This window comes from Ictalurus furcatus, chromosome 12, assembly GCF_023375685.1.
Source record: "Ictalurus furcatus strain D&B chromosome 12, Billie_1.0, whole genome shotgun sequence".
NCBI lineage: Eukaryota > Metazoa > Chordata > Actinopteri > Siluriformes > Ictaluridae > Ictalurus > Ictalurus furcatus.
Genome location: NC_071266.1, coordinates 5,000,965 through 5,016,149, shown reverse-complemented (window position 1 = coordinate 5,016,149; position 15,185 = coordinate 5,000,965). Strand labels below are relative to the sequence as shown.

The 15,185-nt window shown below is 40.7% G+C and overlaps 2 protein-coding genes across 2 annotated transcripts; both read left to right on the top strand.

Annotated features, from left to right (window-relative positions):
• The first annotated feature begins 463 nt into the window (after nt 1-463).
• wnt6a (wingless-type MMTV integration site family, member 6a) lies at nt 464-9,096 on the top strand. Its single transcript, XM_053638712.1, has 4 exons — nt 464-1,970; nt 2,865-3,085; nt 6,181-6,497; nt 8,394-9,096. Exons 1-4 carry the CDS (start codon nt 1,909-1,911, stop codon nt 8,853-8,855), a joined length of 1,062 nt encoding a protein of 353 aa, XP_053494687.1. The 5' UTR covers nt 464-1,908; the 3' UTR covers nt 8,856-9,096.
• Nucleotides 9,097-12,206: 3,110 nt separating this feature from the next.
• Nucleotides 12,207-14,190, top strand: cdk5r2a (cyclin-dependent kinase 5, regulatory subunit 2a (p39)). Its single transcript, XM_053638279.1, has one exon. It carries the CDS (start codon nt 12,716-12,718, stop codon nt 13,646-13,648), a length of 933 nt encoding a protein of 310 aa, XP_053494254.1. The 5' UTR covers nt 12,207-12,715; the 3' UTR covers nt 13,649-14,190.
• The last annotated feature ends 995 nt before the right edge of the window (nt 14,191-15,185 follow it).

Genomic DNA, 15,185 nt, shown 5'->3' with positions numbered 1-15,185 from the left:
AACTTTTGGCCATATAGTGTATCAACATTACTGTTCAATTCCATCTTTCACAGCTGACCTCAAAACGCACCCCTTCTGTGGAATTAGGTTATTTTACACTAATTCAATTAGGTCAGTTTTCTTTTTCTTTTTTTTTTACTTGGCAAAATGCAGACTGTAAGAATACAAAACTTATTATCTTTCTATTATGTTTGCAGATATAATCTAATAAAGTTTAAGAGACTCACTGATATCTAATGAAATTCTTATTTTTAGTTTTTAACAGTGTAGACAAAGCACACCGCCTGTGGTTTTCTTGGAAAAGAGTAGAAGTTATTGTGCATACCTTATGGCAGATGTGAGAACAGCTGGAAGCCAAACATTCAGTACTGCCCTTTATTTAGCAAGGTTTTCATTCTTAGGAGTTACTACATGGAATGCCACATGCTTTATGGCAGCACCTGATTATCAGAACTAGGCCTCTATATCTACATTGACCATTACTCCCCCCTCCCCCCCTCCCTCCCCCTCCCTCTCCCTCCAAGTCATTTAATTCATGTTTCCTGTTTGTGAGACCAAAGTAGACCTCTAAGTTTGCAAAATACTAGAGAAAGACAGGGGTATGCAACCTAGACTTATGACGCACAACAGAATAATTTTTAAACCATTATGCATCTGAATCTGATCTGAATCCATTTCATAAATGTCATGTAAACACGTTTTTTTTGTTTGTTTGTTTGTTTTGGTTTTTTTGCACAGATTTTCATTTTAGGTCTGCATTTTAAGTTTTGAACACACGTTCTTTGAAAACAGCTTTTCTGAGGTTTAGTCCAGCCATACTCTAGGGCTATGTGGGAATCCTTAAAAGTCCTATGTATCACCTACAATAGAGGGTTTCACTTGCAGAGTGTGTTCCTCTGGTAAAGTAAGAACCCTTTATGTCTAAGAGAGAAAGTTTGTTCAAAACACAAGCTGTAGGCAGGTCAAAAATCATTTCAGCGACATTTTAAACTCATCACTCTTTTATTTTTATTTTATTTTATTTATTTTTTTTGTGCCGGTGACGGATAAACCATGTTCTTTCGCTGATATTCAATCCTCTGAGTGGGAGATAAACAAAGATAAATCAGGGAGGATCCATTCCGTCCTCTGCCCTCAGATTTCAGGAGGGGTTTGGAAATTTTGGCATCAGGATTTGACATTCATTCTCTTAGGTGTGCAGAGAATGTACAGAGTTCTCACATTTTAACTCCACTTGATAGCACAAGACATTGACATAGCTGGAGGCCTAGAAAGACTTGCCAAGGTCAACAAACAGCAAAGGGAAATTTTTATGAAAAACATACCAGAACTGACATCATAACGCAAAACCAAACACAAGACCTCAATAAAAGTTAAAAGAAAACAGACAGAGCTGTTCTGTACACTTTCTTTTCTTTTTTTTTTTTGAGTGGCACAACTGCACGGCTGTTTTTCTTTTCCGCGTCATTAAACGAACGCCAAACTTAGTTTGAGACTCACTTTGTGCAAAACGCCTCCAAAGGAACCTTTACGAAGGCGGAACTCGTGCGTGTCCGCTCGCGTGCGCACCGTGAACGCGTAAACTGCGCTCGAGATTTCTTTCTTTCTTTATTATTATTATTATTATTATTATTATTATTATTATTATTATTATTATTTTATCCATGTGCACTTCTGCCCCAATATACTCACTCACTGGACACCTTGCCTCCTGCATCTCTTGGCTTCAACAAATCCTCATTTCCAGCTGTGCCTCATAAGCAGAACCGCGCGCGCGTGCGCGTGCGCGCGCGTTTGTGTGATACAGTGGCTGGAACGATGCGAGCTTTAAGGTTTTCTGCTATTCACAAACACCTGTATAAATTAGCTGCAGGTGGATTTCATTTATTTTGAACGATTCTCTGCTGGATGATGCTCCCAACACAAGCGCACCTTCTTCTTGTCTTCACTCTCACCGGTCGCCTGTGGTGGTAAGTTACAACACTTCATATAATATTATGATAAGCATAGCCTGATGCATGCACAGTATTTCTTCAAATGCATGAGGTCTAAACTAAATCTATCCGTGCACTTGGTTACGTATACTTAACAGAACGCGCAGTGTCATTGGCTGCTACAGCAGATCAAAAGAACAATTTCTTGTAATTACTGAGACATATGAGCTTAGTTCTAAGCTCAGAGCATGATAACACGATCCAGGGGAGGTTAATAATCTCTGGGGATAAAGTCGGTTATGCAGTAAAGTAGTGCAATGAAATAATTTCACAAAGATGAGCAGGCCTTGCAGAAAACAACAACAACAACAACAACAACAAAAAACCCAACAGAAACCCTTATAGAATTTGTAATGGTTATAATGGGAATTGTTTTGGTTTTAATGGAAACTGTAATGGTCCCTGTGGGTCTCTACTGGCAATTTGTTGCCTTCTATTGGTCACAAGGAACAATAATGTTAAAAGTTAGCTGATGGATCGTAATGGAATTTGTAGTGGAAACCATTCGAATTTCTGTGATGGTTTCTATTGTGGTTTTGTTTTTGTTTTTGTTTTTTTTTTCAGCAGAAGACCCATGGATTCTAAACAATAACGTTTATAAGATGTACTTCTGATAATTATCTGACTACCTCTGATAATAGAGGTCACTCTTTGCAAAAATGGTTAATGCCATTTCATAATAGAGCTCAAAACAGTTACGTTTAGACAAACAGAAAAAGAGAGAAGTAATGAATTTCAGCTTCATCCTTTCTCAGCAAGCATGTTTGGAATGAGGATCATGTTCAGAAAGTTGATCTGTGTGTATGTGTGTGTGTGTGTGTGTGCTAGGAAAAACATTCTTAAATTTGTTCTCCACTTCGCTATCTACAGTGTGATGGCCAGTCCTCTTGTGATGGACCCAAACAGCATTTGCAGGAGGAGTAAGCCGGCAGGAGGTGTACAAACTGAACTGTGCCAAACACAGCCTGAAATAATCCAAGAAGTTGCCAAAGGGGCACGGTTGGGAATACGCGAATGCCAACACCAGTTCCGCCATCAGCGATGGAACTGTACAGGTCATGGCAAGAGTCTAGGCAAGATCCTGCAACAAGGTGAATTTCCCTTTCAATAATGTAGCTGCATGAGGTCTTGTCTTCATCCAGACAACACGAGAGTTCCAGGAAATTATGGTTTTTCGAAAAACAATGCTTTTATGTATACAATTGTAAAACATGTATTAAAACATACCTGCAGTCAGAGGTTATAGTTCTGTTTGGCTGTTGGTAATTGAACTCCTATTATAGTCAAATTTAATGACTTTAATTACAGTCTTAATTACATAGTTACATGCCTCAAATACTGTAACACTAAGACTCCCAGAGGAATTGCAATAAAATAAACATGTACCATTACAGTGATGCTGCTCCTTAGTTATTTCAGAAAACAACCTGAGATTATGAACGAAGGGGCTGTGTGTTAGTGAAAAAAAATAAATAAATAATAAAGAAATGTAACCTACTTTAATTCCCAGAAAGAGAGATGGTTTGAGCATTTTCCCAGGGAAAATGTAGAGTCTAATATGTAGAGTGATGCTTAGCTACAGGGGGCCAACTCACTCCTTAGTCAAAGATTAGTCACAGTTTAGTGAGGCCTGTTTATGTTTCAGACACATGCACACATACAGTCAAGTGCTCTGTGATAGTCTCTCTGTGTCCTCTAATATTGTTTTTAATCACACCCTCGTCGACTTCCCCTAACCTTTTTCCAATGGTGAAATCCCATTACCGTCATAAGGCCTGTATCAGTAGTTTTTAGAGTGCTGAGATACTGAATCGAAATAACAGTAGATTTCAGGAGAAAAACTTCCCCAGAAGGCTTCATGATCTGTAGTTTTTCAAAACAGAAAGCTGTTCATAAAGAAGAGAAATTAAAAAAATTACTTACATTTTTTTTTTTTAACATCAGCATTGCTACATTCAAATATGCAGCCAATTACACCGATTGTGTATCACAATTATTTTTAGCCATTATCACCACCCACGCTCCACCGTCCCTATCATACAATGATTACAATCAGAGAGGGTGATGGATTGCTTCTTCTGAGATATATAAAGGCAACCTCCACATCTTTTTTTTGAAATACTGCTCATGCTGCAAAAATATACAGAAGAAAGGGCTTTCTGCTATCTTCTAAATACATGAGCACACAGGTGCCCATAATTGGCTAGTGTCTCTGTGATTGATAGGAGAGATAGAGAGAGAGAGAGAGAGAGAGAGAGAGAGAGAGAGAGAGAGAGTGTATGCTGTCCTTCTAATGCAGACAGCATGTCCACATTTTCTCCCTTGGCATCTGAGTACAGATGATCATGACTGTTGATCTCCTAATGATAGGTCGGTATAGTCTAAAAAGAAAAAAATACATATGATTTGAAGAATGTAGCAAAAAATTTTGCTCAAAAGAGATATATTAATTGGAAATAGACAAATTCCCACATGTCCTCCACTCCCTTGTACACTCGTATACTTGTGCTGCAAGAGGCTACTTGTGTGATGTAGGTGCAACAGACTTCTCAGACATGAATCAACAAGAGCATGTTAAAGCATTATTGAAATGCAAGACATGAGTGCTAATCCTAGGGTAGTTTTATAGAGCAGGGGTTCTCAACTTCAATACTGGGAACTCACAGCCAAGTGCTAGCTGAGCCGAATCAGGTGTATTGGGAGCAGGAAAAGATCAAATCCTGGGCACTAGGTTCCCAGAATTCCATTTGACAACCCCTGTGCTGGAAAGTTGTGAGCAAATTTCCCTGTAGTTCTCATGTAGGCCATGAGAGGGCAGGAGTTTCCAGCATCACTCTGGCCAGGAGTGCTTTAACAGTGCGTAAAAAAAATTAAATAACTCACAATTCGCCATGAATAACGGTGATCTTCTCCCACCTCTTCCATTTGAATTCAAGTATAATACTGTCTTGGTGTGAGTTCCTGGTAGTGACTGCAACTTGAGCCAAGCTTTCTTATTGAGAAATGAGAGGCATTCTCTCTTTATTACACACCTGTATGAGCATGGCTTTCAGGAATGTGACATGCAAAAGGTCAGCAATTTGCTCAATTCTGATAAATGGAATGTGGCCCGTGTTAGAATTCGACACCAATAATTAGCGCTTCTTGGAGAGCTCCTTGATTCTTCCAAAAGAAAACACACCCTTTTGGCAAATGAAGGTGTATCCAGACAAGTCTAGACAAGAGAGATGTGCAAGGAGTACATACACACTTACGTTAATAAAGTAATGCTTCATATATTCAGGATGTATCTTAGAGAACAAAATGGAGAATGTAGTATATAAATAAGTATTTTGTAATTGTTGTTCTTAACTAAACACAGGAGGTATATACACGTCATGACCAAAAGTATGTGGACACCTGACCCTCACACACGTCAGCCTTCCCCAAACTTTTACCACAAAATTGTCTACAATAGTGGTCAATAACCTTGTTCCTGGAGATCTTCTTTCCTTATCCTCCAACCATAATCGTGCCCACCTGACCATCTAATCATTGCCTTAAGAAGTTAAAACAGGTGTGCTAGATTTTGGTTGGAGATGAAATCTGCAGGAAGGTAGATCTGAAGCAAGAGGGTTGGTGATCACTGGTCTAGAATGTTTTTGTTTGCCATAGCAATTTCCCTTCACTGGATCTAAGGGGACTAGCCCGAACATGTTTCAGTATGACGATACCCCTGTGCATAAAGCAAGGTCCATGAAGACATGGCTTGCAAAGGTTGGAATGGAAGAACTCAAGTGACCTGCACAAAACCCTGACCTCCCATTGCAGGAAGCCTACAGTAACTCAAATAACCACTCTTTAGAACCTTGGTGAGTAGAAAAGCATCTCAGAACATACAATACATCAAACCTTCAGGCTGATGGTAGAAGAAGACTACAGCAGAAGAAGGCTACAGTGGGTGCAGGCTATCTGAAAATGGACAAACTGGAAAAAGACCACTCTGAAAAGATTTGAAATGTGTGTGTATGAGAGAGAGAGAGAGAGAGAGAGAGAGAGAAATTATTTATTAGTTATTGGTTGCATAAGTATTCACCCCCTGGGTCAATACATCGCAATGTATCTTTTTGCATTTATCATAGATAACGCATACAAGTATTATAAGTGGCTTTGTGTATATTATGTTAACTCCTTTATTTCTTCTCAGATATTCGGGAGACGGCTTTCGTAAATGGCATCATGGCTGCCGGAGTGCTGCATGCGGTAACACGGGCCTGCAGCCAGGGTGAGCTGCTACAGTGTGGCTGTGTGGCTATTAAGAGCTCTTCTGGTAGCCCCAATGAGCAGGCTAAAGAGAGTCCAAACCCTGCTCTCCAGAACCAACACTGGGAGTGGGGGGGTTGCGGGGATGATGTGGACTTTGGATACAAGATTTCCCAGCAGTTCATGGACACCAGGAAACGGAAGGGCAAGAGTGATATCAGGAGCCTGATTGATCTGCACAACAACGAGGCAGGCAGACTGGTACGGAAACAGCATGCTTTATTGGTAGTGGGGCATTAGGAACATTAGGAAGAGATAAGTTAAGAATGGGTTGGACAAGGTCTATCACATGTACTTGAAGTGACTGACTAATAAAAATCATGAACGCAATCATTCATCTTCAGTAGCCTCTTTATCATGGTGATACGGAGCCTATCCCAGGACCGCTCGGCGTTAGTTGGGAATACACCCTGGATGGGACACCAGTCCGTCGCAGGGCACTATGCACACACATTCACAGCTTAGAGTCACCGTTCCACCTATTGGCATGTTTTTGGGAGGTGAGATGAAAACAGAGAACCCAGGGGAAACCCAAGTGGAGAACATACAAAGAGTCCACACAGACAGTAACCCCAGTTTAGGATTGAACCAGGGACCATGGAGCTGTGAGGCAGCAAAGCTACCCACAGCACCACCATGCTCAACAAATCATGAATTGAGATTCTGTATTTTTATTATTCGATTGCATGCAGTATAATGTGGTAATTTAGATATGTGTTTTGCAGTTATGACTTACAGTGCTAAATACTACACCATAGTAAACTGGTTAAAAAAACAAAAGCCTTGTTGTGATGGAACTTTGCAGGTTTGTTTACTTAGACAACACAGACCGCCAAGCCCCTGTTTTCAGGATAACTCCTGTGTTTTGGGTCTAATACAAGTTCCCAGAGCACGGCAGCCCTCTGCAGGAAACTGAAGAATTGTTGAACCATCAACACTGTTCAGTGTGTGTCTCTCTCCGGGCTTTAAAAAGCTGTGTATTTTTGCTTTAATGGGATCTATGTTTTTGCTAACAGGCTGTTGTTATGGTACCATTTTAATAGCTGTACCATGTACACAGTTTCACTCTTGTCCACTTCCATTCGAGCAATATGAAGCAAATCAGTTTTAAGAAGTGGAAAATACTGCATAGATATCATATTACAATAGTAGTAGATACAATACACTGTATGTTTCACAATATTTAGATTCTGCTAACAAAGTGAATAGGGTCACATTTAGAAATGAGCTTAGTTTATGCAACATATTCAGAATGTTAATATGTAAACTAGAAACATAGCACAAATTTGTTTTTTTTGTTTTTTTTTTGCAATCAATCAGCTCCTTTTTGGTGTGAGTAAAGTTTGTGAGTTTAAAAAAAAATGTATTATGATGTAACAGGTTTCTTTATATATATATATATATATATATATATATATATATATATATATATATATATATATATATATATATATATAAATGGCAGCTTCATTAAAGCTATATTCAGAGAAGCTCTGTACCTGATACAATACAAGCTAGTGTAAAAAATGAAGTAGTATTTATTTGACAAATTTGGATTTGTGGTACTGCTTAGTATGTCTGCTATGTTTTTATATCTTGGTAGGGATCAAATATCCCCACACGGACAGGAATGTCTGACAGTTTTGACCTTGTAGGGACATTTGGCTGGTCCCCATGAGAAAAAGGTTCGATTTAGGTGTAGCATAGTGTTAATTAGCTGCATTAATAATTTTGTCAATGGAAGGTCCTTACAAAGATAGTAAGACAAACATGAGTGTGTGTAGTAGTCAGGTACCCAGATGGATGTCAGAGATTTGCAGCGTTTTTCCGGCTGCTGCCAGGCACAGTCTTCCATATGGCAGTTTAATTTATGTTTCTCCACATTGCTCCCAAGACATTAAAATGCAATGAACTAGACGGGCAGGCATCAGGTCACCTTGTGAATTACAGATTAATTATGTCGAACAGATGAATTAAAATGAACTCCAGCCAAATGGTTCCCCTTGAAGTGTCTGCTTGTAAATATGTCTGTCTTGTTTTTTTGTAAACTGTTTGTTTGTGTGTGTGTGTGTGTGTGTGTGTGTGTGTGTGAGACAGGCTGTAAAGACCAATATGCGCACCGAATGTAAATGTCACGGCCTCTCTGGCTCCTGTACACTCAGCAGCTGCTGGAGGAAGTTGCCTCTGTTCCGCCAGGTTGGAAATCATCTCATGCAGAGCTTCCAAATGGCAGTTCGTGTGATGGGTGGCAATGACGGCAAATCCCTCGTCCCCCTGGACCGGGATGTCCCACCCCTGGGTGCCCACAGTCTCATCTATTCAGATGAATCCCCGGATTTCTGCGTGGCCAATCGCAGGACAGGATCTGAAGGGACACGCGATCGGGTGTGTAATGATACAGAGACAGGTCCCGGAGCCTGTGATTGGCTGTGCTGCAATAAAGGATATACCGAACACACTCTTGAGTATGAGGAGAACTGCCAGTGCCAGTTTCAGTGGTGTTGTGTGGTACAATGTGAACGGTGTGCCATTAGAAAAAAGGTCAACGTCTGCCTTTAGACTCTACAGAGCGCATTAAACTGTAGATTCTCTGTCGCACAGACTAAACCCAGGCGGAAATATGACTCCTCCAATGTGTTCTCATCAACCCAATATTTCTGAAATTCCCCAAATGCTGACTCATATCAGAAGGACAAACAGATATACTCACAAGAGACATGGCCATCAGAGACAGTTGTACATTCTTCGAGCCCAAACTTTTTTTCCTGCCCGCATGCAATAATTTTGGGACACATGCGTATTAGGATTCCTAAGGAAATCCTAGATCTGCCTAATTTATGCAGGGCAAAAAAAATAAACCTATTGTATGCATTTTTATTTAATCTCTGTCTTTTAGTCTGTATTTTCTATGCTTCATGTTTGTATTTTCTTTAAATAGATCTTGTTGTTATTCAATATAAGAATAATTTAAGACTCGTTGTGTGTAGTCTTGGATTCTTGACATTAAAATAGAAGCAAACCTCAATGTATTTTTATAATGAAACAAAGTAAAAAAAAAAAAAAATCAACATGAAATCCATTTTAGCCCTTGTTTCAAAGAGCTTATTAAAGATTACAACATTAAGGGCAGTGTTTAATATTTGACAAATTTAAATAAATTATTATCAAAACCTTTACCATACCTTAGTCTGGGGAGAGTCCATCTTGCCCCGTCTTCTCTTCTCTGATATTACATTGCCTTGATTTTGATCACATTTTTATCATGTCATCTCACTGCTAAGTGTCTTGCATTATCCTGGTTGAGTCTATATAATGTACCATAACAAGACAAGCCAATATTGATTCATTCATTCATGTCCAGTAACCGCTCCATCTTGGTTAAGGTCACAGTGAATCCGGAGCCTATCCCGGGAACACTGAGCCTGAGGCAGGAATACACCCTGGAGGGGAAGCCGGTCCATCACAGGGCACCATGCACACACACTCATTCACACTTAGGGACAAACTTTGCCAAAAAATTCCTATGTGCATGCTTCATGGAAAGAATACCAATTTCCATCCATCCATATTGTATACCGCTTATCCTTTTCAGGGTCACGGGGAAACCAGGGAGCATCGGGCACAAAGCTGGGTACACCCTGGACAGGGTGCCAATCACATACACACTCACACACACATTCATACACTATGGACATGTCAATCAGCCTACCATGCCAATCAGACTGCCCGCCGCAGCATGGGGAGAACATGCAAACTCCGCACACACAGGGCCACGGTGGGAATCGAACCCCCGACCCTGGAGGTGTGAGGCAAACATGCTAACCACTGAGCCACCATGCACCTAGAATACTAAAATATTGTCCAGTGAAGAAAATACTTAGGCCATGGGGAGCTCATCGGACTATCACCCTTGTGGCCTTACAGACTGCTATAGAATCAGTCTGTAAAATCAATGTAAAATCACAAAAGTACTGTATTTGTTTGGCTGCTGCTGGCATTTACACAATGCAATACTGCCATCTTCTGGGATAATACTGCTATTATATGAGAACAAAATGTTTTTGTGTACATTGTGTAAAAAATTGGAAATACTGTATGCCATTGGTTATGAAAAGGTTTGTTGAGTAAGTTAGATGATGACATTTATTTTACAGATCATGGAGGCATAGACCTATTTTTGTACAGTTTGGTTTATGAACATCATTCTTATAAATGATAGGGGTTTTTTTTTTTTCATAGTGCTGAAACACAAATTCACTGCTGTCATTCAGTTTATTTGTACTTTGAGTTTATCTGAAAGATACATTCTATCCATCCATCCTTCTACCACTTACTCCTTTTCAGGGTCACCTGGAGCCTATCCCAGGGAGCATCAGGCATAAGGCAGGGTACACCCTAGACAGGGTGCCAATCCATCACAGGGCACAATCACATACACTACAGACACTACAGACACTTTAGACTACCAAGCATGTCTTTGGACTGGGGGAGGAAACTGGAGTACCTGGAGGAAATCCCCACAGCAATCTCCACACATGCAATCTCCACACACAGGGCCCCAGCGGGACTCAAACCCTGGACTCTGGAAGTGTGAGGCAAACGTGCTAACCACTAAGCCACCATCTGCCCCTAGATACTGAATGCACAAATTGAAAACAGATGAACAGCCTGAACTTCATTTAAAAATATATATATATATATTGCAAATGATGCTTTTATTATTATGGTCTTGCATGAGTATTCACAGTGGTAAAAGCTGAGATTATATACTGTATGACATGGATGTAATTGGGGCATGAATTTAATTAGGATTACATGTCAATTTTGCTTAGCTTGCTAATGAAGAACTGCATATGATTAGCACATTTTGTCAGTAGAGTTTATGACCCTGAGTTAATTGCTCTATTTTGCTCATTAGTGGACTAACAGAAAATAGCTGTGTGTGTGTGTGTGTGTGTGTGTGTGTGTGTGTGTGTGTGTGTGTGTGTTTGCTTGCTTTTTTTAATATTTCAATTCAATTATTGGTCCACACATAGAATTTAACTTAGAACAAGGATCATAAAATCATTCGGTTGGCCGGACCTTATTGGGCCAATCATATGATATGGGTCATATGATTGACACCCCTGCCTTAGCCAATTGCTGTTGTCCAAGGTATTGATAAGCCAATGTGAAGTGTAGTGGAGCAGAAGTAAATGAGCTGGAATACAGTCTGCTCCTATATATTAATTGAAAGATTTGGAAAGTAAACACGTGGGCGCTTTATAACTACCTAGATACCCTAGGTCCAGCACAGTTGGTGATTATTATTCTCACACAAAAGTTACTTGATTTGTATGTGTCGGAAAGTCTTAGTCTTAAATAATTAAACGGTACTAGCCGTCTAGTTGTGCACCACTGCTCTACGCTACTGTACACTGTACTATAAGCTGGCCACTAGAGGGAGGTATTGCGTAGATCTGTGAATCTTGGCGTTGATCGTGCTTTGAGAACAGTTGCATTGCTTCACACCTGGCCTTGGACTAGCATCAGGTGAATTTAATTTTAGGCCTTAGTGATGAATGGAGCTTATACAACATGATGATATTTTATTCTTGTACATATTTACAAGGATACTTTTTTTTGCACGCATATGCTAAAAAGGATTTCTTTCCCCCCTTAATTATATCTTTGTCTCTTAATCTCTGCAAGTAGGTGGTAAAAGCATGTGAAAGAGATGTGATGTAAATTTGTATTTCCGTTTCCATGCCTCTCTGTTCCACCCTTCCTCTGTCAATTCTGGTTCATAAATTAAAGTCATTAAATCAATGGACTAGGCTATGGCCTGACAAGCTATGATGTCATGCTGCATTTCAGTAATACTGTACTTTTTCTTTGCTGGTGTTTGGATCAAATCCAAAAAAAGGAACTATAACCTGAAGCAAAAATAGAAAACTGTGAAACAGACGGTCTAACCCATAAGCATGATCCGTTGAGAAATAAGCTAGGTAGATGCTGCTTTTATCGCCCCCTCGGATTGGTGGAATAATTGATCAATCATGGTGCATTGACCAGGGATTGGACGAGTCGGGAGGCTTATCCCGGCTTGCGGGTCTTTACAGTGTGTGTTTTTGCCCGGCTACACATCTCAGGTCCTGCCCATTCCTCGCGCTTGGTAAAGGCTGCGCGCGCAGCGGGATGCAGAAGGAGTGGCGGAGCGCGCGCACGAATGTTGCAGACTCACATATTTTATAGGCACCGTAATCTCTCCGATTCAACATCTACCGTTTTTCTTCTCCTCACCGTCTGTGCAATGGTCCGGTGAATCGTAGATGGACGAGAATCTCTGATCTGAAGTCGCACCTCTCCGGCGCAGTCTACGGGACATAAGGCACATAGCATTCCAACAGGCCGGTGGGTGTTGGTCGTCAACCGCAACCATGGGCACGGTGCTCTCAATTTCTCCCACCTCCAGGAAAGGAGGGATTCTGGACGAAAAAACGGAGGCTGGACACGGTGCCAGTGGCAAGACGGAGAAAAGTCTAAAGCGTCATTCCGTTCTCATATCAGCCCTTACGTGGAAGAGGTTAGTGGCCGCGTCGGCCAAGAAGAAGAGCGCCAAAAAGGTGAACCCCAATCCCCCAGTTTCTCAGATCAGTAACCCTGTGGACCAGCTCAACACCGAAAATCTCAAGAAATCACAATCAGGCTCCGAGCGCAAAAAGCCTGGGCCGCTAGCAGTGCCGGTTCCGACTGTTCCAGATAAAAGCCTTCGCGCCAATCAAACCCAGAATGGCTCACAGAACGGAAAACAGCTCCTGCCGGTCCAGAGACAAGCCAGCACCCGCTCGATAATCTCCCCACGACGCGTGATCGTCCAAGCGTCCACCGGCGAACTGCTGCGCTGCTTGAGCGAGTTCATGTGCCGCAGGTGCTACAAGCTCAAAGAGCTGAGTCCCAACGAGATCATCCTGTGGTTCCGAAATGTAGACCGCTCGCTGCTTATCCAAGGCTGGCAGGACCAAGGTTTCATCACGCCCGCCAACCTGGTGTTCGTCTACCTGCTGTGTCGGGAAGCCGTGACCGAGGACATCAGCAGCGAGTACGAGCTGCAGGCCACGTTCCTCACCTGCTTGTACCTGGCCTACTCCTACATGGGCAACGAGATCTCCTACCCGCTCAAACCTTTTCTGGTCGAGACCAACAAGGAGGTGTTCTGGGAGCGCTCGTTGCGCATCATTGACAAAATGAGTGCCAAAATGCTGCAGATCAACGCTGACCCGCACTTCTTCACCGAGGTTTTCCAGGACCTCAAGAACGAAGCAGGCCCGAAGGACACTAACACCAAATGGACAAACACCTTGGATCGCTAGCTTTATTTTTAACGCGAGAGAGAAGCTCTCTGTTAAGCTCCCCATACAACCCGTCCATGAAGGGTGAATTGAATGTAAGGCACCGAACGGGAGAAAGCGTGAAGCCTGTTTCACGCAATGTACTGCCGGTGAATAAAAAAAGGCCTCTCCTCCAAGACAGGGGTTTCATGTTATTATATGTGTATAATAACCACCACGTTGACCCCGGGAATGTCACAAAGGGGGGGTTTCTGGAGGTCTACTTCTAGTTTACTTATAATGCATGCTTAAAGTATTCTAATTGTATCTTCGTTGTGGCTTTTAAAGAAGAAAAAAAGAAAAGAAAAAGAAAACGCTACCTGGTGCCGGGCTACAGTAAGAGGTGTATAAAATGTTAGCTTGTGCGTCAGTGTTCAGATCTTTTATTTCTCTATCCATTTGAAGCTATTTTTGGCGCTAAAGACTAGACGCTATGTTATCACCGACGCTGAGCTGTCCGTGGTGCTGGCCTCCGACACACACACACACACACACACACACACACACACACACACACACACACACACACACACACTGCTCACGTTTTCCCTGATGCTATCTATCTATTTAAACGTTGAATGTACCTATTTTGCAACAAAAACAATTCTCTACCGTCCAATGTGCCAATTGTTATAGTATAAAACGTATGTTTTATATTGTATATTTGAAAATATATGAATAACAAATATGATCCGGCTCCTTTTTATTCTTTTAATATTTAAAAGGGTAATTTGCTTCTTTTAAAAAAAAAAAATCAGGAATTAGTTCAAGTGTTTTCCATATTGACATGCTAAGCAAGATTATTATTGTTATTATTATTATTATTATTATTATTATTATTATTATTATTATTATTATTTTGAAAGATTCATTTGCTTGCTCAGATTTGCTATGGTGAGGCAGCATTTGTTGACACCATGGATTTAAAAAAAACAACAACAACAAAAAAAACAAAAGCAACAGTTTGGTTAGATCTTTCTGTCATTCCTTGGTAGGCACAGGCCAGCCATCTCATGATCAAGAGATAATCATGCGGATAAAGACTATTACAGCACCCTGACACTAATCTTAAATCTAATCCTTTGATGATATAACAGTATTTTGGTGGATGGCTTTTTTTTGCACATGGGCAGCTAATTCTAATCAAGAGGATAAGACTATTTTGTAATATAGCTACTTATTTATTCATTTACTAATCAGAGCTCTACCCAGTTGAACGGTTGTCTAGGCCGCTGACCGTGGTGCTGAAACGTTCACTGGTTTAAAATCACCCTTCACACTTTTAAAAAAAAACAAAAACAAAACAATTGATTAATTGAAGTTATTCTACTTACAGAACAGCTAATGTGCTACCTCTGCACTCAAAAACAAAACAAAACAAAAAAAAAAGTTTTTGCCTTGTTGAGTTTAATTAATTAGAATGAGCTAAAGTAACACGATTTTTGAACATTTTGTCACACCTTAATTTCATTGTGTTCAATCCACCTAATACATTTAAAACTGAAGTTTACTTAATTAA